Genomic DNA, 27,569 nt, shown 5'->3' on the forward strand with positions numbered 1-27,569 from the left:
GTCACCCGGCCTGTTGAAAACATTTTTGCTTCACAATTTTAAAGCAGTCAGACCTCTTTATTGCTGAGCAAATGGTGTTGAAGAGAGCATTTCTCTCTAAAGAATCGAGGCTTTAGCAAACTGTGCGTTCTCCCTGGAGGATGTAAGCATTTTCCTATTGGTGCTTTTTATGGCATACGTTATGTATTGACACAGATTAAGTTTCCCTCCTGTCTGGAACAATGCACGCTCAGGAGAGCTACTGACCTAGCAGTAAGCGTGAACAGCTCACGGCAAGGGCTGAAGCGGAGCTCCGGGAGCTGCAGGCAGAGCGCTAGCGCTCTGTTCAGCTCTGCCATTCTGCCTCTCCCCTCCTACTACTCCTCCTCTCCCGCTCTCTTTTTCCTTCCCCTCCGTAGCTGCTACGCTTTCCCCAGACCTCTTGGCTTTGTTGTGCTGCACGCCCGAGTAGCAGGAGGGGCATTGGCTAAACGCCGGCTCAGGGAGCGCTTCCCCGCGGCTCACGCCAACCCCCCCACCCACGCCTGGGTCAGGAACAGTGAGTGAGGCTGATGGAGGAGGAGAAGAGGGGCTGAAGGCTCGCAGCGGCGCTGGATGTGACAGCCGCCAGCCGAGCGCCTCGCAGCTTGCGCGTCTGACCGCAGCTCCGGCACCGGCCCGACAATGGAGTGCTGCCGCTGGACAACCGCTGGCACCCTGCTTCTAGCTTCCCTCGTCCTGGTAAATGCCATTTCTTTCCTAAAATGTGTACCGCCTGCAGCTGATACTGTATCTGTGTGCCTATATGCGGGTGGGTATGTTTTTAATCTCTTAAAATCGCAGCTGGAGAGAATTTGTTTTGAATAAGTCGCGTAAGTTTTATTCTCTCTACAGCGCTGCAGACTTGGAACCTTGATATTGTGGGTTGCTGCAGGTAGAACCGAGAAGTTGATGTTGGCATCAGCTTTCTAAACTTCTAAATGACCTGTAAATGGTGATTTAACTGCTTGGGATTCAGAGAGGAGCTGTTTCTCTGCTCTTTAAATCAAACTATATCGTGCTGTAATGTTCCTGGAATTTTCTTCCTTAAAAAAAAATGCACATGCAGAGAAAACAGGTACAGCATGTACTGAACTTTTTCCTGAAACCAGTTTAATTGAGCTCTCATTATTTCTGTACCTCATTACAGAGTCAAGTTTATACCAACCTTTGAAAGATACATTCTGTGATATCTGGTATACTTCAGAGAAATAAACTTGATCATTGCTATATTATTTTCCTGCATACTCCCCTTGATTATCCTGATAGGACGCTTACAGCTGAGAGATGTACCTATGCTGTTTGATTGACATGACATGTTCCATTTTGACTCATACTTGATTTTATGAGTGGTGTGTTGGCAATCAGAACGTCTGCAGAAAGGATACTAATAAGCATACACTTTTGATACCAGAGTCATCTTGGCATCGGGGTATTGCCATTTTCCTAGAATTTGATTGAATGCAGTAGTACAAATAGCAAAGCATCATCAAGAAATACATTAATTTTATAGCAGCTTCCATCTTATTTATCCATGCCAACCAATCTGTAGGTAATCATTGTAAACTAATATTAACACAGTTTTTAGAAACCTCATGGAGAGTTAAACATTAGGATAACCCTGCTGAAATATTTCTTTTAAATTTTTGTATTATTAAAAAAAAAGGAAACGATTTTTGGATATAGAGTCACTAAACACTATTTGAGCACTAGAAATAAGAATGTTATCTGTACTGATCTAAAAGTCTTACTTTGTTTTAAAGTCTGTTTCCATTTATAATACTGAATTCACACAAAATGGCATAAAGTCAGCATAGATTATCTTTCCTGTATGAAAATTAGGTGTTTTTTACCTGATGACTGTAATAAGTCAGTAATGACTGAGACAATCCTGCAGGACTAATTTAAGGAAGATCAACAGGAGACTTGACTCAACAAGAATGTGTAAAGATTGTGGGATTTGGCCCCATGTTAAGCTCATACTCATAATATTTGTATATCACTCTGCTGCTTGTGAATTAAGTTCTCAGTCCCTGATTCATGAAAATAAATAATGCATTCTGGTGCCAACTATTATGCATTATATTCCACATTATACTAGTTTTTATTTGTATGACTTACCCTGCCTCGAAATTTCCCCCTCCACCTCCCACCAAATCTCTTTGTACCTTAAGAATAGTGATGTGAAGCAAGCTTAACTTTCTTTTTTGAATCAGACCATTCTTTTGCTCCTTCCATAGTGGAAAATCTCTCACTTGCTTTCAGCAGGAGATTAGGTAAACATTCCAGTATTTAACTTACAGCTTGGCTAGAGATAGGGATAAGTTGTAGGATACCTTGGTATACCCGTTCCTAACGTAGTTTATTGCAGCATGGGTTCACCAAAGACATGGTAGAAAGCTCATAGATGTTTTCTGAGAGAAAAACAAGAAGTCATTAAATCAGTCTGTGTCCTGACTGTCAGCATCCTAGATGTTAGCCTTTAGCCAAGTACACAGAATGAGTTTGAAATCCATGACAATCAACATTTGGATTTACGTGTATCACCTTGTATCTCTTCTTTCTAAAGGCCCTATCTTTCCCACAATAACCAGCAGCAGCAGCTTCCTGTCATGTGGCACTTTGGTAACATCAGCAAAAGTTCACAGTTGTAAGCACGAAAGTTACTCAATAAAAGCTTACAGGATTGGCCTTAGAACAATTTATCACACGTTCCTAAATTTTCAGAATGACACCATAAAGCGAAGTAGCACTTAAATTCTTCGTTGAGCATCCTCGCCCCAGGAAGGAGGTCGCACAGCCCTGGCACGTGTACAGCCTATGTACCTGTGATGCTAAGGCAATTGAGCCTTAGCAGCCTCACAGGCTGTGACAAGTCCACAGGCAGCAACAACAATAACCCCTCCTCTTTCTCTCACTATCAGCTGCTTGGAGTGATGAAGTAGTGAGTGCAGCTTGCTACTCCATTGGGGTTCTTAACCTTCTTCAGAAGAAATTGTATTCATTTTCAGTCGAGTGGTGCTTGAGTAAGGTCACTGGAGGTCCCTAGTGTATTTTGCTAACTGTCCTAAAACTTGCTCCATACTCAGAGAACCAGTTTCCCTAGCATGCATGTGGATGAAGTATTTTCATGGCTGCTCTTAAGAATATGAGCCATAACACTAAGGTGCTTGTCTTGAAAAAGTAGTATGAAAAGTTTCTCTTTCCAGAGAAAGACCAGATATTTGTAGAATTTTGCTTATTGCTCCATGAACTTTTCATGCTAAGGAAATTCTACTTTAGAGAGTAACAAAAGAAAGCAGGCATTTTGTTCCAGAGATTTTCCTTTCTGTTAGTTTAAAAACAAAAGCCTAGCACAAGCAAATCACAAGTTGACTAACTCATAGGAATGTGGCCAAACCAAAACTAGCCATGAGCTCAGACGAACTAGAAGTCAAATCACGTCATGTCAGAAGGACATTTAAACACACTTGCATTTGTTATTTGCATCTTTTCAGCAGTATTTTTTAGCTCTTTGTTACTGTTGTGATACTTACAGAAGTAACACTAGGGGCTATAATAAAGTACATGTGTTTTTCTGCAGGATTTCTTTCTTTCGCTGTGCTAATTTGTGCATGGAAAATAGTCAAATACAATAGTCCATTCCTTCCAGGCTCTTTGGCATTACGCTCCCCTATTATCTAACTGGCTCTGTCTTGGATGACCACAAGTGCAATTAGGCAGTGAAATGAATATGTTTCTTGTTTACATATGAATGTATAAAGCTTGACGGTTTTTCCTTTCATGTGCAGATAGGTCTACCTACTGCTGTGTCAGCTCGTCTGTCTCAGAAATTGTAGGTATATTAAAGGGTTTTTTTCCAGTATGAGGTCCAAAGAAAACAAATGTATTTTCATGCAGGATCATATATATGTACAGACTAGCATTTGCTCGGATTGGTTGGGTGAGGACGAACTGAAATGCAGGGTTCAGCTATTCAAAGCTGAGATATATTCATGTTACAAAGTGAAAATATCTCACAATTGTGGTTTGTGACCCATGCTGCTGTAGTTCAGATATGTCATGTCTATAACACAAAACCATTTCTTATAAGAAGGTCTAGATACTACTAAGTGTGTATGATTATAATTTCTTCCTATATTACTCTAGGACTCTGTATTGGGACATATTTTACTAACCTCTTCCTTCAGATTCTTGAAGAATAACACTTATTTCTTTTTCTAGCAAGTGCAGAAGCTTGCCTGAGCTAAACTAAGGTTTGTGATGAAAATTCTTTTGGTTTTGGATTCTAGTGAAAAGAAGTAAGCACTTAATGTAGGCTGTTGATCTACTGGTCTGCTTCACCAGTGTCACTAAAGTTTAGCATATTCTTTTAATGACTTTGCTAGATTCATAGGGCTGCAAAAGAATAATAAAAGAAGGTGTGCCATAAAAGACTGTGGAGAGTCTGAAGATTGGAATGTGGTCACCCGTAGTCACGGATCTGTCAGCTGGACAACCTTCAATGTTCAGAAGGTTCATGAGTCAATGGAACGTCTAAGGCCACATGACCAGACAAATAATTTCTCAGAAGAGGAGTATCAATCTCTGCATGACTAAATTGTCACTGAAGCAAATAAAACCTTAATCCTTTATAACTGTGTCATTAGGGGTCCAAATAAAACCTCATGGTTTCTGTTGTATTGTCAAATCTGCAGACAGCAGTGTTGTTTCTATTGCTTTTCTGTAGCTATTTTCTTAACTTCGTAAGAAAACTCAGATTTGTATGGGAAACAATTACATGGGGGAAAAATGGGAAATTCCAGTCTGAGGAAGAAAAAAGAATGGTAAGGTTATCCTTATGGAAACAATTAAAAAGCTAAAGGTATTGGAAGAAAAAAGAGAAAACATACCAACCACCAGGTGCTATAATAACATGATGGGGAGCAGGAAAAAGAAAAATAAATTATTTGTCTCAACCCAACCCAAGCCAAGGACAGTTCTAAAATAAATCTTCTCATCTGGTGGACAACAACTAATTCAAAAATTGGCATGAAGTGCTTATTTCATCTGAATATTGTACTGAGGTTTGAACCAAAACTTCTTCCTAACTCTTGAAAAGGAATGGCTAATTTTTGCTGTGGGCTTCTCCAGCTTTTTGCATTGCCTTATGGACAGCAGGCTTGTCTTTACAGATGGCTGGCCAGTTTTGCATAGAACATGGTACGACATGTTCTAAACTCTTAGACGTATACATAGGCAAAATGGTGGAAGTAAGCAAAGGATCCACATTTCGTGGAATGAGATCTTCTCTTAGATCTGTAACCCTGAGTAGTGTTGAACAGAGACCAATAAAAGTCAAAGCTCAGTAAAATCTGACCACGTAGATGTCCTTCTATTTCAGGGAATGTAAATCATTTCATCATAGGTCTGAGATTTTCATCTATCATTCATCTTTTAAGTATGTCTTGTCAGTGTTTAGCCACTTCCATGCTGGCAGTTCAATGCAAATTCACAAATAAAAACCCCAAATATGGTCCTTCCTTCCTGCCTGCCTCCCTTCCTGTCTTCTTGCCTGCCTGCCTGCCTCCCTGCCTTTCTTCCTGCCTTCTGCCTGCATGCTTTCCTGCCTCTATCCCTACCTATTTTTTACATAAATATTTCTCTTTTGGTTTTCATGCCTCCACCAAGGCTTAATGTTTCAACTCTTTATATGTCCCCTTGTCATTAAAATAAGCACATATGCATATCCATGACATAACTGAAGGAGATGGCAGACCATCAAAAGTACAGGAGGCTTCATTTGTTTTGAATAAAGCTCATAATTGTGGATGTTGTCTGAACGTCTTGTACAAGTCTTTGGAATTTCTCTTCCTGTGTCTGAAATGCCTCCTGACCGGAGTGTCATCTGCTTGTTATAACCTATATCACCTTGCCTTAGTGCTGTAATCTGCTTCAGAGGCTGGGATGTCCTAGGTCTGAGTAAAAGCTATGCTGATCAAAATCTGTGCTGATGCAACAATGTCTTCAAGCTCAGACTTGTTGGAACCAGAGTTTCTAAACCCAGATAAAATGGTGTTTTGTGAGGGGACTCACTGTGGAATGTTGTGATCTCTACCAAAGGTTGGGTGAATATATGAAGGAGGGTGAATATATGAAGATTAAGGTCAGTTTACTAAAAAGGAAAATCGCCAGTATAAATTTCTTCAATGTAAATGTCTTCTTCTTTGGAGACATGGTGGAGCTTTCAGGTGTATATTGGCCATTTCTTCTTAAAGCTGTTGAGCACAGCACAGCCAGCAAATACTTTCATTTCTCACCACTTAGAAAACACTTGGCATGCAATAGGCCTCATTGCAGGTTACAATTTTACTTTTCTCTCCTTGCTGTGCGCCTTGTGTGCTTTTTCCCTGCCCACAGTTCTTGCTACGTGGAAGACAAACCCGAAGTCCTGGAGTGCAAGATGCACTTTTGAACCCGTGCTTTTGGGTGGGTTCCGAATTCTGAAAAGTGATTTCACCTATCCTGCATCTGAACCAGTCCTAGCCTTAAAAACCCCGAGTCAATAAGGCGACAAGTCTGAGGCTGAGCCAGCTTGGACTTGCTTTCTATTGGATCACCCATGCCTGGTGTTTACACCAGCACGGCAGGATTTAAATGCAACTAAATGTTGTAACTCCTGTCTGTGAGAGCAAGAAATAAAACTTTAGCATTCACATTGCTCTCCGTTTTTTCATATGGGTAAGAGGGGTGAGAGATAAGACTGATCTGAGGTTTATAAGGCGCTGTTATAAAATGTTACACAGAGCTCAGTGTGCACACGTTGAAGTGATATGGTGTCAGCTCCATCCCCTGCCAGCAACCCCCTTTCCCGCCCCTCCAGCTGGCTGCTGCCCTTCTATGAGAAGAAATGAGCTCACATTTGGCACATTTCTCCTGGGATACAACTTCCAGTCCAGGTTTAGGAATGGCTGTTTAGCTCTTAATGTCCTGAGATGGCTGTTAATCGATTCCCCGCTCTGCTGTTGCACACTGGAAGCCGTGTCCTCCCATATACACAGCGCAGCTATATGGTTTGCTTTGGGGCATTGGGAATCCCTTGTGACTACCAGGACAGCACTGGCAATGTTCTTATCTTTCTGAGATGAATTGATGTGTACAGATACTGATGTAAGAGGGTACGAATGTGTACAACACTGAGAGTACAGACACAGTGTTTTCAGGAGCTCAGTGTGACACTTCATCCCATTTCTTGTGTAATAGCCATATCAAGTCATGGTTAAGAAGGGATGTGAGGTTAGTGCCGACTCAGTAAACCTTTGCTTTCCCGTGCAAAAGGAAAACATACTATATTTATCATTTTCTGTCCCATTAGTAATGAGTCTGTCTTGCTGTTAAGAATAAGAGAGGACAAAAAGAAACACAGCACTGAAAAGAACTAATACAGCAAATTTTTACTAATGTCCCTGAACTGAGCTAGCTCTATGTGTAGCAGGTGTTTTCCTTTAGGGTAAAGAGAAATCCACCCATTATTCTTTCCCTTTGTTCACAGGAGCAGAATAAGCACCAGGAAACTGCAAGAGTATCTTGGTGAGATTTCCTCGTCAATCCTCATAAAGGTGTCTTCCCCTGTTTCTTTTAAGTGATGGATGATTTGGGGCAAGAAGTAACAGTAAATTTAAAACTATCCCAAAAGAGATTTGGATATTTTTTTCTTTATTCCTTTTTAAGAGACTGAAATAATAAATCCTGGCCCATTTATCTGCACTAGAAAAATCTGAGCATAATTACCCAAAGTTCAGAATAGATGCTCACATGCCTGTGCTCCTGTGCCAGTGCCTTCCTTGGGTTTTGAAGACACTCAGATCAAGGGTTTCCTGTGCCAGAGGTTTTCTGTAGGAAATAGTCTCTTGATCCCCTCAGAAGCCTTTTGCTTTGATTTGCAAGTAAAAAGGAGGCAAAAATTCCTAAGTTAATTTCCAAGACTGTGAAGCCTGGGGCAGTGGGATGCTACTGTTCAGCTCACAGTTGAATTCCCAGTAGAAGGGAGCCACCAGCCTCTAGGGAGCTGGGGACACAGTGTTCAGGGAATAGGCACTTTCACCTCAAGGTGTCTGATGCTCACTGCAGCTACTTTTCTTTCCACGTTGTTTGCCAGGGAATAATATAGTGTTGTAGGAATATTTTGAACCTTTCCATAGACATCCTTTTGATCTGGCCATATGGAACAGCATGCAGTTGTTCATGGCAGCAATGGCACTTGCAGTCACTCAGCACCTCAGGTGCAGTAAACAACTCAGGTAGATTGGGTAAATGGGGATTTTCTCTTTTCATCTTTTGGTTTTTGTGAGAGCAGAACTTCCATTACTTTGGTAAGCATGTCAGGTAGGCAGGATTTTTTGGTTTATGTGGTCCTTCCGGAGGTTGGCTGGGTGACAGGTCTGGTGGCAGAAGTTTTTGCTTTTTTTTGCTTTTACATGGGCTGCAGACAAGACAATAGGAAGACAAGCTATTTACCATACCAGCTAAACAGTGTTTATCTGTCCTGACCCTAAATCTGACCTTTGGGAAAAGAAAATAGGTTGAAGTCATTGGTTGCTAAGGCTGACTTGGGGACCTCTGGTTTCATCAAGCATATGAACTGGAAAGATATCTACTTGGAACTGAAGAACTATTGTCATGGGAAATCCTAGTGCTTCCAGGGAATCATGCTCCTCAGAAGGATGAGGCTTACTTTCATAATCCCTTTTTTCAGTACGGTACAGTTATTCTGGAAGAGTAGATGCGCTTTGGTCATAGAGTACCATTAAAGGTGATGTGTAACTTTCTGCTTAGATAAATTAAACATTTTCTTTTTGTGCATTGCAAACTTAATATCAGAATATTTTATGCATTAAATTTTCAAGATATTTGCTTTTAAAAGTTGCAGCAGTTAGTCAGAAATGTCTTCATGTTAACATTATTTCTGATGGCAATTACCAATATCAATTCAACTGGCTATTAATTTGTTCTGCCTTACCTTCTTTCAAAAGCCAGAAATTTCCCAACAGTTTCCCATGTGGGCTTTAATCCAGCTGTTAACTTGGATGGAATGCAATAAAGATACATAACATTGCGCAAATGAAATCTTATAAACCATACATTTACATCAGTTGAAGTTTTGAAATACATGGTTTTTATAAAGAGTTGAGGTCACTGGCCTTGTCCTCTGCTGTTGCTTACCTAGAGAAGTGCTGATAGCAGTTTCTTCCCAGTTTGCTGCAGACAGCATTTCAGTACTGTGTGAAGTATATACTTAATCTCAGTGACAAACTAGCATCAAAGGATGCTCAAGGATTACTCAAAGAAGAATGTGTGGCTTGGCAAGAATTCATATAGGGATGCATTTAAATTTATCTGAAAAGTCTGGGCAGAAAGACCATTACAGAAGAAAAAGTCCTAGTTTTCTGTCTCTAGCATAATTTTTACAGTAGCTGAAGGCAAGTTTAGGCAGTGGCCTCAGAGGAGCCTTGCATATTGTCACTGACACTTCATCATACCCTGAAACAGTGGGAATATGATAAGAACCAGATGATATAAATTTGTTAAGCAAACCAGTGGTTCATATTATCTGGGAAATAACTGGCCTAAATTCTGTATCAATGCTGTAGTCCAACAAGAGTTTAATTGCATTTTTCACTGTCTGTATTGCTGTTTAATCTAGGAAACACATTGGGTGCTTAAAAAGAGGACTTCAGCAGCATTTTACTGAAAGAGGAGGAAAACTGGACGCCTCAGAACCAGAGCAGAAAGTAAACATGTGATCTGTGTTTATACACACAGTTTTCTGTGTGGCACTGACAAACAGCTGGATTCTGCAGGAATAGCACTGTTCCCAACAAAATTTTCAATTCAATTCCAATATGCGACTAAGATTTATTTTCTTCAGGTTGAACTTCTTTTATAGACTTCAGGACATGAACAGAGGTCTTGCTGCTCTTCATTTTTCTCCCTCTATGCACCTACACACATGTGCACACTTATGCTTTTAAAGAAGCCTGGTTCATACCAGGCATGCAGCTCTTAGATGTCCAGGTAGCAGTTGTGATTTAAGGATGTCTGACACTTGTATTCCAGATAGTCTAAATTATTTCTGTGTACTGTAAGTGGAAAGCAGAGGAAGCACCACTGAATATAACACGAATGCCAGACAACTCTTTAGAAAATACAGAAATTACTATTGAACGCTGAAGCTGGATTTTTTGAAAAATCAGGTTGCATGTCTACCTCTATTGGTCTAATCTGATTATGTCAGATTACTTTTGTTTAAATGATGAAAATTCCTTTGTTTGACTTGTAGTTTAAAGCCTTTTTTTTTTTTCTTCTGTAAGCATCCTCACCCAAGAACCCTATCTGCTGACAGTGATTTCATTTTTTACACATGATCCTTTTTGCTTTCTGGCAATTACACAAGCTGTTCTTCATATTTCTCATTAGACAACTCTTCGGGAGTTCTCCTGCCCATTCCACAGGAGTTGAGGTATGGGGTGGTAGATGCAGGATCACCATCAGATTAAGATGTGAGATATATATTAAGATAGTAAGGGATTAAGGAAGATCTGGTTTTGATTAGTGCTAACAGATTTCATTGTTTGTATAGGTCACCAAAAAGCAAATTGCCTAAGGGTGGCACTTCTGACTTGATACTTTTGGTGTCAGGGCATCCTGAGTTTTGTCTGGACAAAGAAATGGTATTTTTCTGTGAAGCTCAGGCTGACATCCACCTAGAATTGACAGAAGGGATAAGGAATGTCTTCTGGTACCAGCAACAGGGCATAATGAGCCTTGATGATTGCATTTTGCTTCTTTGACATACACTGTCATTTTAAGAACCACCAATCTGGAATACCTCTGGCAGAGTAAAAGATTTTTTCTGTGATGGAAAAGATTTTTTCTGTGATGTTACTTAAAGAAAGATTTAAGTGCTGCCGGCTTTACTCTTTTCTACTTTAAGGGCATATACTCTCCTCTCTACTCCCCCCTGCCCCCGGCTTCCACACTTTTTGTTCCTTCTCTTTACTATTTATGACAGGAATTTCAAGGCTTTAAAGAAGCATTGTAGGAGTTCTGCACTGCAGAACTCTTGACTGCTACTTTAAAGTAAGATCTTTAGCTCGTTTTGACAAAAGTGGGTAGGAATTATTAACTACCTGCATAAACTACTTTTGAAAAATCTATGCTAGACAATGAATTCTTAGCTAGTAATTGTGTATATATCCTTTGAAGCTGGAATAAATCTATGATGGACAGTTGTTTTCTGATTTGAAATGACTTTTTGGGTATTGCTAGAATTTCCGGCTCAATCTTAATTCACAGGAAGGAAAACACTCTACTTTCTTTAACATTAAACATGGATGGCGTTGAGATGAATTATGTTTATTCCACTTGTTAAAAGAAAACTTGGAGCCTTTTCCAGGTTGAGATCACATGTTTTCTGGGAATATATAGGTATTAAAGCAAATTTTGGAATGCAAGTAATAGGCTCACAGATCTCCTCTGGGTGGGATCACAATTTATGTCAGAAAAACTTGGACCCATAGAATGTCTAGCTGTGCTGATGCCTGTCATATGTGGTACTCGGTTTGCATGAGTTTACCTTGCAACCCTCTTAAATTATGTTTTTGAGCTTTCAACTGGGGTTGAATGATCAGGTCATGCACTCATCTGCAGTTTGAAGATACTTGTTTTCTTATAATCTGGAAGCACAAACATGTATTTTTTATTTTAAGAGAATAAAACTGCAAATATTCATTTTCATTTTATAAGAATTACTCTTCAAAATGCAGGCCGGTGAAATAATCTCAGTAATTTGTCATGTCTTCTATTTACAATGTAAATCTGGAGACTGAGTCACATGTAGTCATAATCAGAATCTGATTGCTTATAAACTTTAAGTTTTACATTTACCCTTTCAACTGCAGTTACAACTTCCTGGTGAGGGGCAGAGGAAGGGCAGGCACTGAGCTCTTCTCTCTGGTGGTGGCCAGTGACAGCACTGAGGGAATGGCCTGGAGTTGTGTCAGAAGGAGGTTTAGGCTGGATATCAGGAAGAAGTTTTCGCTGAGAGGATATTTGAGCACTCTAACAGGCTTCCTAGGGAAGTGGTCAAAACACCAGCCTGACAGAGTTCAAGAAGTGTTTGGACAATGCTCCCAGGCACATGGTGTGACTCTTGGGGTGTCCAGTGCAGGACAAGGAGCTGGGCTGGATGATTCTGATGGGTGTTTTCCAACTCAGTATCTTCCATGGTGCTATGAAAGCTAAAGCTGACTGCTGTAACGTGGGCCAGCAGTGATGATCGCTGATGTTTCTCTGTTTAAAGTGTGCCTTTAAAGTCTCACTCATATCATTGTTTTTCTCTCTCATTAATTTCAAGTGCCGTTAGAACCACTGTTCAACAAGTACTGGCCCACAGCACAAGTAAAGTTTTGAAGGTGACCACTGCCTATCTCCATCAGACACAGGCATTTTTGGTGCAACTTTGCTAGATTAATCCGTTTTTCCAGCAAAACCGCATTGCCCACTAGGGAAAATATCTATCTATATGGTTAAATCATTTGTGTCCTTACAAATCTGTGTTTTTGCGGTGCATTTGCATGAATGAGAACGAAATGCTGAATATAGGTATGACTGCTTTATTTGAGTCAAGTACTGCTATATGTTTATGACTTAAGCCTCGAAGAGCCGAGCATCTCTGCATCCTTCAGTGCTGCTTCTCTATGAAGTTGTTTGAGCACAGCCACTGGCATTAACAATGGCACGGTCACCAACATTCTGATGTGTAACTTCTACTTTTCAGGGAATGTGCATTTTCGTCTTTAAACTAGCAAACAGTAGGGAAACTTTATCCAGCAAGTTTCATAGACCTTTAGAGAGGGAAGCAATGATAGTTCAAATTCTTTGTGGTTAAGAGCATGAAATGATTATATAGAATGCCTTTTTAGCACGTTGACTCACTATGTTGTGTTTCAGTTTTTCCTTAGGAGCTTTATGGAAGGTTCCTTTCAATATGCCTTTTCATAACTTCTAACACAGCAGCAGCAAAACTTCAGAGCACAATGTCTGATGTCTATAATACTCCATTTCTTAATCAGAAAAGATTCTTTGTCTCACTGTTGTTCAAAGAGCTGTCTTAGACTAGTCTTCACTAGCCTCAAACTGAGACGAAGTAGGATATTCAAAAGATGAAAGTGAGTTCATACACCATTCACTACTAAGGAGCTGTTGTCAACCAGTAGGCATGCCGGAGAGGAACACATTTATTCAATTTATTCGGTACTTTTAATAACCAAGATGATATCCACTAAAAAGAAAGGTTAAACCAGCAGCAGAGGTTTTGATGCTTAAATGTTTTCTCCTGATTTCTTTTTTTTTCCTTTTCCCTCTCCTCAGAGCTCCAGAACAGCTCGCTCAGAGGAAGACCGAGACTCACTGTGGGACGCCTGGGGCTCGTGGAGCGAATGCTCACGCACCTGTGGAGGAGGGGCTTCTTATTCACTAAGACGCTGCCTGAGCAGCAAGTAAGTGCCTGAATGATTTTTACTTTATTGATGGAAAAATTCAACCTACTTATATGTGTCAGACCATAAGAAGTAACCAGGAGAAGTCTTGACCCACCTTGAAATTTCCGTCTTGTTGTCAAAAAATTATGGTAACGTTTTGGTTTGGTTTTTTTTTTAATATGGGCAAACAGCCAATGTGCTTGATAAGGCAACACCCTTTAAAATAAAGCAAGAATTCATGGAGATAAAAAAGTGAGTGGTCTGGAAACCTTAAAGGGCTGCCGGCTCCTGAAGTTGAACTTCCCTCCACTTTCACCATTTAAGCAGTAAGAATTGTCATGCACTAGAATACCAGAATACAGATAATTCACTACATTTAGTACCCCACAGTCTCAGGCACCCTGACTGTAAAAGCAATGCATTAATCAAATGAGGCATCCTGAGCTATATAAGAAAGAGTAACAATCCTATGAAGAACATCTTGCCAATTAAATTTCAAATAGGAAGTATTCAATACCAGCAAGGCCCCTCCCAACAGAGATAAAATGGTCTGGTACAAAGGTGAATTCTGGGTACTCAGTTAGGCATCTGAGGTTGTATTCCTACCCAGTTACTAGCTTGCAGTGGAAAAAGAATGACTCATTTGACATGCTTTCCATTCTGTACTCTATGTAAGTTTTACCTGCAAAATATTTCTGGCAAATATTATTTATATCTACTTTAGGAAAAAATTTACCTGCAGTAAACATGGTATATATGATAAATATTAACAGATTTCTGATAAAAGATATGAAGGGAAACTTCCAGACCGAACCTTTATGGCTTATTGCCATTTCTGATGCCTTATATATTGTAGGATAAAAAAATCTAATACAATTTTCCATCCTGCATACCTTCTTTCATATTTTTATTCACATGCTTGTAAAACTGATGTTAATACAGCAAACAGCAGCCATATAGTCCAAATAATTTCCTCTGTCTGACACTTTAATATGTGATGTTGTTTAGTGAAGACAGGAAACAGCATAAGGCTTGAACATTACACCAGAATAGGATATTGTGCATTTTAGCTTTATCTATGAACAGTCTCTTTGTAGCCCCATTTATTGAGTTGACTGTGCACAAAAATCTGCTGGAAGAAAAGACAGGCAAAGGCATCTGTTGAAATAAGTGGAAAACCAGTACTTTGCTATTGCATTCCCATCGATAAAAAAAAGAATATTTTGATTTTAAATGTGGGACCAGGTTCTAATGCCTTGTTAGTTTCATGGCCAGTTGTGATTCTGCATTCACCTCAAAATGTGACATTTCAGAGACAGGAACTTAATTTTAATCACAGTATATCATTTTCCATACTTAAAAAAAAAAAAGACCGTCAATATGTTATTTTAATGTAAACATGAACCCAGATGTACCGGGAGATCTGGAGAATCTGAGCAAGAGGTGCTTTCTTTCCTCCCTCATGAGAACTGTCCCTGTGGGTCCTAGAGGGCAAATCTTGGAGTTCCAAATGGTAGTAGCAGTTGTCATGGCATGTGACAATGTGAGTATAAACCATTTCTTCTGGACCCCCTTTGACTCTTGTGCTGTTCAGGATGACCCTGAAGCTTAACAAGTGGAACAGGGAATAACCTCATAAATCACATGAAATTAGGTTTCATACACTACCTTACCACTGTCCCCTCAGGACTCAAGCAATGCTTCCTGCCTTAAGAAACCAACCACAAACTATGACCCATTCAGACATGGAAACCTCCAATTTCTGGGATAGGAAGTGGGGAGTTAATTAGGAGTGTGGTTTTGGTAGCCAGTAGCAGTAAATCATAAATAGTAATAGTAACATTTGTCCTGGAATTAGTGCTCTATCAAATGTGCAACAGTTTTTCATTTTTCCTAGTCTGTGTGCAATTCTTAATTAAGTAAAGGGTTTAGATGAATAATTTTTCTTCTAAGCAAGCATTTTAAGCTGCTAAGTCAGAGAGGGAGCAAGGTAAAGAAACTCATCGAAAGCTTCCAGATAAGCCTGTTCACATGAGTATTTCAAAGCTGTTAAGGCTTGACTAAAATGTCCATCTCTGAGAAATGATTTCTTGGTCAGTACAGTCTGTCTCATGTATTTGTTTTGTGTAATTTCACTGCATCTTGAAGGAATATAATAGATTCTTCTGACAAATGAAAACTGGCAACACATTTAGAACAAATTGGAACAAATTAATCCTAAATATTTCTCATCCTGGGAGGAATGCTTATAATGCCTTGTATGTTTTTAGTTCTGTTTGAGATGACTTTCAGAGCATCCAATGAATAGAGAGAGCCTGGTGCATCTGCTTTGAAAAAATGCAAAGACTAATTGCCCATTCCTAAACACCATTAATATATATAGCTAAATAAAGGAAACCAGCTTTCTTTCCAGCTTTTATTTGCCAAAGTTATGTTCGTGCTTGTGTTGTTTGTTTTGGAAACATGTTTTGTGTTAGTCCTTCACAGCTGTGATGAAAGAATGGAAAGTGTTAGTGAAAAATTCTGTATTCTTGTGTTTTAAATAGCAAAAATTTCAGGATACTGGCTGTTTAGCAGCACGTTTCATTAGAACAACTGGTTCTGATTATGCTAAGGACATTGTGCTAGTGATATAAATACACATGCCAGTCACACAAGCAGACAGGGGTTGTCAGCCCAAGTCAATTTTATGTCCTCATGCTGACAACAAGCACTGGGCACCAAGGGCAGAATGGACCCCAGGAAATGGGCCCCAGAATGGACCCCAGGAAAATAAATTTTTATTAATTAGACTACCAAAACTCAAAGGACTACACTTTTCATGTTCTTTATTCCCATTAACTCTTTATAACTTCTGATATTCTTGTTATTTACACAAAAGAACAGACCCCTTTAAATGTTACTGAGTTTTGCCTCAACTCACTTGAAGGTGAGCCCTCTAGACTAATGACCACTCCTGTTTTTCTTGAGGGCACTTGAGCTTCTACAGGCAACCAAGTTTTATTAGCTCTTGGCTGCTTTGGATGCAGAGATTATGGAAATACAGGTAGAGAGGCACTGCATTATGGGCTTTGCCCTCTTGCTTAGAATCTAACCCCTATTTGTTGCAGTAAGTAAGAGCTGATTGTGCAGGACTGCTGGTATTTGTCTTCTAGTAAAGAGATTGATAATAACTCAAATACCTTCCATCCAAGTTTTAGTATGCGTCCATATTGATTCAAGCAAACTTAAACACAGTAATAATAAATATCTGAATTAGATATCTGAAATTCATGTGTATTTATTTCCTGTACTGGGATACATTTTCAAATTGTAAAAGAAATTATAAATCCTCTTACTCATTTGTTCACCCATCCCGATCTAAAAATATTGTGTGTTTTCTGGAATTGTACTTTACATATTGATGAGTATTACAGTAACAGTGATACCATTTTGCTCTGTCTAGGCTTGGCAAGAAGATAATTGCGATTCTTTTTCCCATCATCTTCCAAATTCATCATCACCTTTTTTAAAGTTAGGTTGCATGTAGCCAAAGATAAGCGTGTCCTAGAGATTTGCAAACTGTTTTTGCTTATAGTAGATATGTAGTCTATCCTTTAAATTGTATAGAAACTCTTCATTACTGTTGCTTCTGTTTATGAAAAGAGATGAAGCAGAGAATTTGAGCATACAGCAGAGTGCTGAGCATACAGCAGAGTGCTGAGATAGTTATGGAGTCCCAGGGTTACTGAAGCTGAGCTAAAAGGCCAAAATTTGAGATCACTCTTACCTCTGGGAAATAATGTGTAAACTTCCAAACAGAGTGGAAGTTTTCCACCATTAATTGAGGGGTTTATGTTTGGTAGCAGAAGAAAGTCAGCATTAACATTTTCCTGACAAATTTCCCTCAGTATAAAAGTGTCTGAGATTGAAAAGAAAAAAAAACCAAAAATTAAAACATCAATAGGACAAAACAAACAAATGAAGAAAAGCACAAGTTAAAAAAAAAGAGGGAACAAAATGTGAGACAGTTAATCCCAGCCTTGTTCATATGCTTCATACTGTCTGTGTCACTTAATGGAACGTATTTTTCTCTTCTTTTGAAATACGTCCCTTTCTTTCTTTCTTTCTTCATCTGATGACTGATAATGCAAGGGAACCAGAATATGAAATAGCCTTTCTGCTAGCTTGGCCTGCTAAATTAGATTAAGCAATTCCCTTGCTTAGTTTTTCAGCACATCGCTGTTGCATTCTGCAGCGTGAAAACAGTAAATTCTGCATAAATGACTCTCAGCTTTATTGTCGCTTGACTTGGTTCATAAAATAACAACCAAGACATACTTTTGAAGGTCAGGTTTAGTAAACTAGCTAAATTAGCTAAAATTAGGTCAACTTAATGATGTGTGCATTTCTCATAAGACAGAAAGGGCCTAAAATAAATTAATTTTTTTTCATTAAGGAGTAATATTTTCTAATTTTGATCACATATATTGTTGATTTACAAATCAAACATCATGGTTTCTGTTTGTCAGCCAGTGATGGAATAGATGCATGTTATTCCTGTTAGGTCAATTCTCTTAAATAAGAGAATAAGAAACCGTTTATAACATTTCTGACTGGCATTGGAAACAGGACACATCAAATACTGCATATTTGAAAAGTTACTGGTTTAAATTTCATCTGTATACAACTTTGTTACCAAAATATTGGCTGCTGTTGCTGCTTCGGAACTGAATTTAGAATGTAGTCCCAGCAAACGGCTGTGACCCTTATTTTCAGGCTGCATTGACAGAGCCATCTGTCTCAGGGGCTTTGATTCCCAGAGATTCTGAAGTTTTTCACATCTGACACTGATAAAAGGTCCTTTAAACTTTCTGAGTGAAAATTACAATGGTGCAGTTATGTAGGTTGGGGGTTGCTTCTTTAACAGATAGAAGCTAACATATATTACTGTAATTATTGTGTAATGGTATAAATGCAGCCTGCTCTATCCTGCACTACTAAATAAACCAGATTAGGCTTTTAAACATTTCTTAAATGTTCCTATATTGGTCAAAATTATCAGTTTAGATACTTGAGAATAAGCCCTTTTCTAGTTTAAGGTCTGTGGAATAAAAAGTAAAATATTTGTGCACAAATGCTATCAAAGTTTTTGAATACCTCCCCAAAAATAAATGGCATTCTGTTGAAGCATACCACATCACTCATGAAGAGAACAGTCAATGTAAAATTCTTAGGTGACCTGCAGTATGGAATTATTTAAGAGGATGTTTCTCATTAACATTGTATAAAACTGTATCTGTATACTAGTGTAGTGTATTGCTGCCTTCAAAGACCCTCAGGATACCTGAATTGCTGGGTTTTTTTCTGCTTCAGTTGATACTTCTAGATAGTTTACTCTGTAAAGGACATCCTCCATGATATAATGTATGATTCCAAATAGCTGGAAGAAATTTTTCGTTTCTTTAGTTTGTAAGTGCTTCTAGTTAAGTCTCTGCCCCCTAGCAGCGCTTTAAAAGGAATTTATTATTCTATTTACTCTGCGATTAGTGAAATCTGTAATTATGAGAATTTTGAAACGATTTTCTGGTTTCATTTGATGAAGAAATTAATTCAAATTTTTTGAAAGAGATTACAACCCTAACTCTTTCTAATGGCAGAAGCAGCAAGTAATCTATCTGAGTCAACGTCAGCAGTGTAAGAAGCCGCAAATTTCACACAATGTAAATTGGCATTGTAATCTGTGGAGTGACTGCTGATGGTCTTCAGAAAACCAGTTAGACACACTGTGCTGGCTGTCCTAATTTCTGGCTTCAGTGCCTCACTTAAGTATCTAAAATTGTAGAAAATGCTTTCCTAGTGCAGTATTCCTTTGGAATCCCTTGCTAGACCTGACAGAGAGATGTTATGTATTGGTGTTCTGGGTGAAAAACTAGTGTGTAGTAGAATGAACAGTACTCAGCATTGTAGTTACACGTGAGTGATGGATGTGGCCTCCATAAATGCATCTCCCTGTTGAGAAGTGGCCTACAAAACAAAAATGTCTATGAAGCCTTCACTCAGGTGATATACTGTTCATGTGTCCAGGTTCACTGAAAGAGATCTCAGCTATTCATAAGTCTTTCAATAAATCTGTTCCTGAACTTAAATAAAAAAGAATTAAATCAGTCAGACCTTACGTGATGTAGAGTTTTTTTTAAGCCTTAATTCTAGTAAGAAACTTAAGATGTGATTCTCTAAAGACTTGAGCACTAGATTGTACATAAGAAATTTCAGTAGAGGTGGGCTAACACACATGATTTAGATGCTGGCAAACTTCCTCAGAGAATGGAGATATTACAATCCTGCTCAGCACATTTGCTACATAAAGACCAGCTGCAAAACCTGGATCCTCCTCCAATTTCTAGAATGTTCAGATTTGGGATGTTAGTACTTTTGGGCCTGCGTTATGTTCTATATGATATATTTGTGATACAGCACAGCAGGTGAGATTTTTATATTGCAGTTCTTTCCACTTTGGTTGTGAAGAGACTTTTTTTTTTTTAATTTTTTGCTTTTCTGCCTTTCTTGCATTGTGAAAAACATTCACAACTGTAATTGCTTTCTGTATATCTGCAATACATGTTGTATGTACAAATCTAAAGTTAAAGACACTTCTTAAAATATTATTAAGAAAATAAAAAACATTGTGGTGATGAAAACATATGTGAGACTAACTGCTGAAAATAAACAGTATCCTGAAAGCACCCTGACAGGTTTGTTTTTTTAGTTTTTTTGGTTTGGTTTGGTTTGGTTTTTCTATTTTTTTCATAAATTGGATCTTTGTTGTTTTAAGTGGACTAGCCAGTCATATTTTTGTGAGTTTAGGGCATGCTATTTAATGCCAGCTGTTACTTAGAAAGCAACAATCAGTGACTTGGAATAAGACAAAGAAAAACTTGAAAATAAAAATTTACCGGAAAGTTACCATCCAAGCTGTATCAAAAGCTTTGCTAAATTCTAATAAAAATACATCTACCAGTCAATGAGATGGCTGGCCTTGTTATATAAGGAAATTTAGTTAAACATGACTTTTCCCTTGTGAACCCGCCTGTAACATTCACATTCCCAATCTTTCTTCCTAGAAGAGGTGTTTCACCCCATTAATTATTATTGTGACCTGGATATGCTCACACAGCTCAGGTTCTGACTGCTGCTGGGGACAGAGACCTGAACACAACACTCCAGATGGGATCCCATGAGAGCATGATGGAGGGAGAGAATCATCTCCCTTGACCTGGGAAAGAATCACCTCCCTCTAGGCAGCCCAGGATGGCATTGGCTTTCTGGACTGCAAGCACACATTTTCAGCTGATATTTCATTTTTCATCCACCAGTATCCCCAAGCCCTTCTCTGCTCTTGGCCAATTAATCACTCAGTCTATACTCATAGTGGAGATTGCTGCCATGCAGGATCTTGTGCTTGGCCTTGTTGAGCCTCATGAGTTGCACATGGGGCCACTGATGCTCAGTATAATAACAGCAGTTACATCAGAATTATTGATTGCCTAATACCAAGGTTGTAGAAAATGTTATTTATGAAAAAAGTGGGCCTTTCGTGCCCCAGATCACTACACATTTTTATTTGCCTTGCTGGTTTTCTGAGTGTAGTGACTGAAGTTGATATTTTCCTCAGTGTTTATCTTTTTGATTGCAGAAGTAAGAATATTTACATGATCTGTAACTAAACCTGCCAGGGAATTTGGCTTGTGCATCCATGCCCACTTTTCTTGTCTCAAAGTTATGTAACTGTTCTGACATTTCACATTTCAACATGGAAGTAACTTGTAGGAGACAGTTTTCTAAACACAGAAAATGAAAGATTTCTACAGATGCGTGGCAAAACACTAGTGCATCTCAACAGCCCATGGTGGCAGGAAAGTGCTTGTGTGATGCCTTTAGAGGCTGCCTCGAACAGAGGCTAGACAGTGTTAAAGGAATAAAGTAGGTATTTATTAAAAAGGCCTTCCAAGAATACACCTTGGGCCATACAGGAGCCCAGCCATGGCTACACCCAAGATGGACACTAGTCACGAGTTTTCACACTTTTATAAGTTTTGGTCCTTCTACATATTGGGATGAATTGTCCAATTACAGCTTCAGGTTATGAAGTCCCATCCTCCCAGACTGCTCTCCTCCATTTGCTGTCGTTGACACTTTTTGAGGCTGCAATGGTGTCCTTGGTTCTCAGGCTGGAAAAGGATTGTTTTGTCTGACTAAACTGTGAGGTGAACTTGCTAACACATTATATAAAGTTCAGAGTTCCAGATTCTGTACTAATGCAGTATAGAATCTGGAAAATATGAAAGCTAAAACTTAAGGCATCATGTGAACAAAAGGATATGGAAAAATCTTTTAAATTCTTTGCAAATTATTCTCAATTGAGTGATTTAGACATGAGTTTAGCAGACCCAACCAAATAGTTTAAAAAAGTAAACTCCTTAAAGTCAATGCAGTCCTGATGTGTCTTTCTTGCTCAAAACAATTTGGTGTTCAGGGCCCTCCTCAATTACTTTACAGGAAAAGAGTAAAAGAGACTGACTGTTCCTCAGAGAAGCACAAACAAATTGTGTTGAGGATGACAGGGGGGTCATAATACTGTGCCAGATTTGGGAAAGAGCTGAAAGCAACAGTTTGAAGAAAGGGAGATGCAAGATGGTGTTACCCCCATGTGTGCAGCCTGGCTTCATGCCACAGCAAGACTAAGATCTCATGGGAAAAGACAAACCCACAGCATATTTATCTCACAAGTACAATGCAGAAACCAGAATCTGTCCCAGAAAAGTATCAGGGGGTGTGAAAATAAAGTAGTGGAGATAATTCAACATTGCATCAACTTCCAAACCCTGTAGTGAATAGCTGCATCAAAATTCATATGCACAAAAATAACCCACCCATGGCTCATAGTTGCTTGCTTATGTGCAGACTTATTTCTTGAGTAAAGCAATTCAAACTCTGATGATTGCTGAGAGTGGCAGGAGTTGATGAGTTCCTCTGAAAATCTCTTCATGGTCCTTGGTAATTACTGATAAAGGCAACTTTGGCAGGGGGTTGCTGTTCATTCTGGCATGGATTTTTGCAAGGCTTCTAACCCTAGCTGAGCACAAATACACATCTACTTGAGGCCTTTGAGGGGGGGACTTGAACTAAGTCTGTCTACAAACTGGAGCCTGGAGAAATAAATACCAGGGGTTTGAGTTGTTTACATTAAGAGAAGAGAATATTTTAATATATTAAAAGTTGTTAACCTCTTTCAGAAACTTTACTGGAAACAAGTGACTAAGTTTAAGGAATGAAACATGATTCCCAACAGCTTGCTTTTCTTTCATATTCACATGATAATAATTCCCTGTCAAGCCAAACCCTCAGCTACCTTTTTCCACTGAAAAATCCCCTGCCGTGTAGATAACAGAGACAGCTGAAGTCCTGCTTACTTCTCCCATTCTTTCTGTGCTCTTCAAGATGAACTTGTCATGGTGGTTGAATTCTGAGTTTTCCTGCTAGCTGGGTGTACTCCTTGTTGGTAGGAGTTGTCATTTATATCCTGAAGAGATCAGAGGATAAATGATGACTGTATCTCACAAGATGGGTTCAGTATTCTGCCATGATCCTTCCTTGCATGCTAAAGGCCCAGTGCTGTGGAATTCTGCACAGTGTCCATGCTGAGATATGCATGCAAATCCCATGAGTTTGAATTCCAAAATAGTTGCTTGTGCTTAAGAGAATCTGAAATACTGTCCTGAGGTAGGGTAGATCTGAAACACAAACTACTATGCAAATCTATTGTGAAATATATCATGTAAGGCTGAAAGCTGTTACCTGCTTTTGGCTGATGGGTGATAAATGGGAAACTAATGAGTTTAAACAACCGAACTCCAAAGTATGTTTTTGTGAGGAAACAAGGAGAATTTTCCAAGAGTGTTTCCTAGTCTTCATGAATCAAAAGAGCACTAGCTGCATCCAGAATTGCTCATTTTATCTGAACATCCCTGGCCATTAGCCAGAAGAGAAAAATGAAAGAAAATAATGGAATAGTTTTTTCATATATCCAGTGAAAGAACCTATTATTTTCCCTAATGCAGAGAATAAGTGAAAAGTAAGTAGGTTTCTGTTTGGTTTTTTTTCTTTAATTTCAAAACAGATAGTATGAAAAAAACATGAAAAGGAGAAGAAAATGAGAGGCAAATGATAGAAAGAAAGCTAAAGTTTTCCTGGAAGTTCAGTGGTCCTAAGTTTAATCAGTTACAGTAATTGAAATTATGCTAATAGCAATTTGTGTGAAGCAAAGTAATGTTTGATGGTTTGTGTGGCATTTCTGAGAGACACATGGGGCAGGTATCAAGCCTGATAAACAAGCTATTCAGTGTGGTAAATGAGGCCTGCACTAGGGCTGCCTGCATTCTGCATAATTTACTTCTTTATTTACTATCTATCATTAGCAAAGTACCTTTATTGAATGCAATATAAACAGGTTTTCCACAGTATTTTTCCAAGCTTGCCTATATAGCTTAGGAATTACTGGAATAGTGTGTGTTGGGATGTGTGTGTGTGTCGCTTGGGTGCTTTGTTGTTGTTATTGGGTCTTTTAGTTGGGTTTTTTATTTCATAGTCTATTATCAATATAATATTTGTTATTGTACTGCCCAAATGAATTTTTTCCTGCTGTGCACATTTTTCACTTCTGTGCATGGCTGAGACAGAATTCATTGGAGTTAAATATACAATGCTACAAAATCACTGAATTAGTGATAGAGATTAATTATATTTCTGTTATGCTTTTAATATAATTTTTATATGCCAAATGCTACACAACAAAAAGTGTTATCTTTCCACTTGGTTTTATTCTGAAAATATGATGAAGTTTATTTACTTTTTTGTTTCCTCTTATGATCACTTAGACAGCTGTGGTATGTAAACGACTACTGGATGAATTTTATAATTAAGTCTTGTGGATAATGAAGACAGAGAGGATGACTTGAATAATTTAAAAAAAACTTGTTCAATTAATTTTAGAGTTAACTCAGTATGGGAAAAGTTTCTCTGCTTTAAAAATAAAATTTTTTAAAGAGTGAAGAAAAATCAGTGCAGATGCTGCTATCCTTTCCCTTTGATAGCTCAAAATGGTTTGGATTTTAAAAATCAGCCTTGGCAGGCATTTATTCCTGAAGGAATGTGTGCTTGTTAATTCGTGGCCAAAAAAAAGAAGGGGGGAGACGGGAAAGTTGTGAAATTAAGAAATTAAAAATGTTAGGAATTCTGTTCTTTTGAAGGATACATTGTAAAAGCCAAACTCTGCCTTCTGATTTGCATGAAGATCATGGCAGAGTATACTGCCTGAACTCATAAGATACGTGAAACTTCACCTAAGGTCAAATGCTCAGAGTACGTGCTGCTGAGTGCTAAAAAGGTATCTGGCTGTTGACCTCTCTTTTAGGAGCCCTGCCAGCATCAGGGCTGGGATGGGTATGCTGTGGGACAAAAGGAGGAGAACCATGGAGAGCACACATCAGGCTATGTGCTCTCCTTGACCTCGCTGGGCCCAGCTGCTCTTTGAATGTTGTTCTGCATCAGTGGATTGAGGGGAGGTTTTATGCTCTCCTTCCCTCATATCCAAGTGGGAAAAAGCTATGTCACACTAGCCTGAAAGAGGTGAAATCTAAACTGAATGAGAGTAGGTTTAAGTTAAATATTTTGAGTAGTGGGTTTTGGGGTTTTTTTTTAATGTGATAGTGGTCAGGCACTGAAACAAGTTGTCAGGAGAAGCTTTGGGTGTCCCATCCCTGAAAGTGTTCAAGGCCAGGTTGAATGGGGCTCTCAGAAATCTGGTCAAGTGAAAGGCGTCCCTGTGGGATTAGAAGTAGATGTCCCCTTGGAACCCAAACTATACTTTGAGTTCATGCTGCTGCAGGTATAGTTCCTTCATCCCAGTGCCCAGTTGTTCCCCAGAAGACAAAGCTGCCTGCTCAGACTGTGCCGGTGCTAGAGTTGTGTGCCCAGGCAGACACAGAGCTATGCCCTTGTGAAATCATTAGGAATTGCACGGAGACACAAGACATTATTCATGTCATTCAGATGTTGTTTTTCAGCTAAAGTCTGTATTCTCACTTCTAATCTCATTTACAAGCTGATGGTACCTTCTAGAAAGTAATTTTTAAAGCAAAGGTAGAAAACTAAGGAGTTGTGGATTTCATACCTCAATAGGGACCGATAACCTTTTACTTTGGGGAAGAAGATTGGTAGAGGAGTAGGTGATTAAAAATACATTTGGGGAAGTTAAAGACACAGTAAACATTATGTTTTGACTTTTTATATTCAGCTATTAATGTTTTTGGGTTTGTTTTTAATTTTTGGACACAGGACCTGCGAAGGGCGAAACATCCGGTACAGGACATGCAGCAATGTGGTAAGTGAAGTATAGCTTTGATGTGACACAATCATCACATATGATAATCATGTCCATATTACTGCAGATAATTTGGTGAGGTGATAGTGAGAATCTTGTAGCTATCTAAAGCATTTTCATACCACAGAACCCAGAACCACAGGCGAACCTTTGCCAGTTCTTGAAATGTGGAGTGATTACGGCACAGCCTGATGCTAAAACTGTCTGGAAGGGATTGCATTCACAGCCACCATAAACAGAGAGTCAGTGAAACTTCAGGGTTGCTCTTTACAACCTCTCTTGCAGAATCAAGATATCTTGTGTTCCCAGTAGGGCTTTGATAACCAGCTGGTTCATGTTGGGTAGTCTGTCAAGCTGCAGGATTAAGCTGTTAAGAATTGAAGACAAGTTAGTAGAAGATATGTTATTCCGTGATTCTATATATTTCTGTTCACTTGTGCCCTCCCAGCATTTTAATTCTGTTGTGTGTCTTAGAAAAGCAGTTTTACATAGCCTGTTTTGGCATTTACACATCAGTGTTTTGGCATTTCCAAAGGCTCTTGCTGTTTCTTTTAATATGTGGCAAATATAGTTTTCAATACAATAAAGTAAGAAACTTCAACTTCTGTCTCAACAAAGTGAAAGTGTGTTTTCACTGTTGAAAATTGAAATAGAGGCTTTCATATGGAAAGTTTTATTGGGTGCCAAGAATAGTAAAGGCTCTCAAGTTACATGGAGAAATGTCAGTTTTACCAGTAAAGATGGAAAATGAAATCAAATGTACACCGGGCCAAGCTTTCTCATGCCTGATAGGGACATATTCAGAAACCTTTCAATACATGCTTTGTTTAAAAAGTTTAAAAGTTTAACTTTAAAAAAAGGAATATATTTACTTATATTTAGCTTATCTTTTCTTCAATAGACCACAGTTCATAATGAAAGAAACTGCTTCTATATAAGTTGTAGTCTCCTATGCAGTAAGATTTCTCTCAGTTCTTTAGGAGCTGGGCTTTGATAATCCCTGTGAACCCCTTCCAATTCAGAATAGTCTGTAATTCTGTGATTTCTCTGAATTTTTTTCTGATTGTATCATTTGAGTTCCCAAAATGTCTCATGAGTCTAGCCTTCACCTTCCCTAGCTGACAGCCACTGGTGTAGTTAATAAAGAGATTTGCTGGCAGGTTAGCAGCCCAATGTTCCTCTGAGGAACTTAGGCTACACTACATCTGTGTAAGGAATGGGAAGTTTGAGTTTTGCTAGTCAAGTTGCAGGCCATAGCTCTGCTCTAAGACGCAAAAAAAAAAAAAAAAACAACCAAAAAAAAAAAAAGAAAAGAAGAAAAGGGAAGAAACAAAGAGATACTGCTAAAGGCTAAGTAAAAGAATAATTGGACGACAATTAAACCCATTTGTTTTGTTTTGGTTAGGCATTGCATGTACATTGGGTCTTGTATATGTTAAGAGCAGTGAGACAGGGAACATCCTGCTCTCCTGCCATTGTGTTCCTGGATCACTCTGATGAAAGGCTGGGGCTTTAGCTGGGTTGCAGCCCTTATTTTGGAATCACTGAGTTTCCAGGATAAGGAATATTTCTTAGGATGTTATTTTTAGCTTAGGTTCTGCTTTGCAAAT

The 27,569-nt window shown here is 38.8% G+C and overlaps 1 protein-coding gene across 1 annotated transcript in view; it reads left to right on the forward strand.

Moving 5' to 3' along the window:
• Nucleotides 1-663: 663 nt before the first annotated feature.
• The window catches only part of ADAMTSL1 (ADAMTS like 1), a gene marked incomplete at its 5' end in the record, with an annotated part of 172,714 nt that continues 145,808 nt past the window's right edge, over nucleotides 664-27,569 (forward strand). Inside the window, 3 exons of the mRNA XM_084225837.1 lie at nucleotides 664-720; nucleotides 13,429-13,556; nucleotides 25,914-25,959. Coding sequence (XP_084081963.1) covers nucleotides 664-720; nucleotides 13,429-13,556; nucleotides 25,914-25,959 — 231 coding nt within the window. The remainder of the gene's footprint in view (nucleotides 721-13,428; nucleotides 13,557-25,913; nucleotides 25,960-27,569) is intronic.

The sequence above is a fragment of the Fringilla coelebs genome (assembly GCF_963513975.1).
Source record: "Fringilla coelebs genome assembly, chromosome: Z".
Classification (NCBI taxonomy): Eukaryota; Metazoa; Chordata; class Aves; order Passeriformes; family Fringillidae; genus Fringilla; species Fringilla coelebs.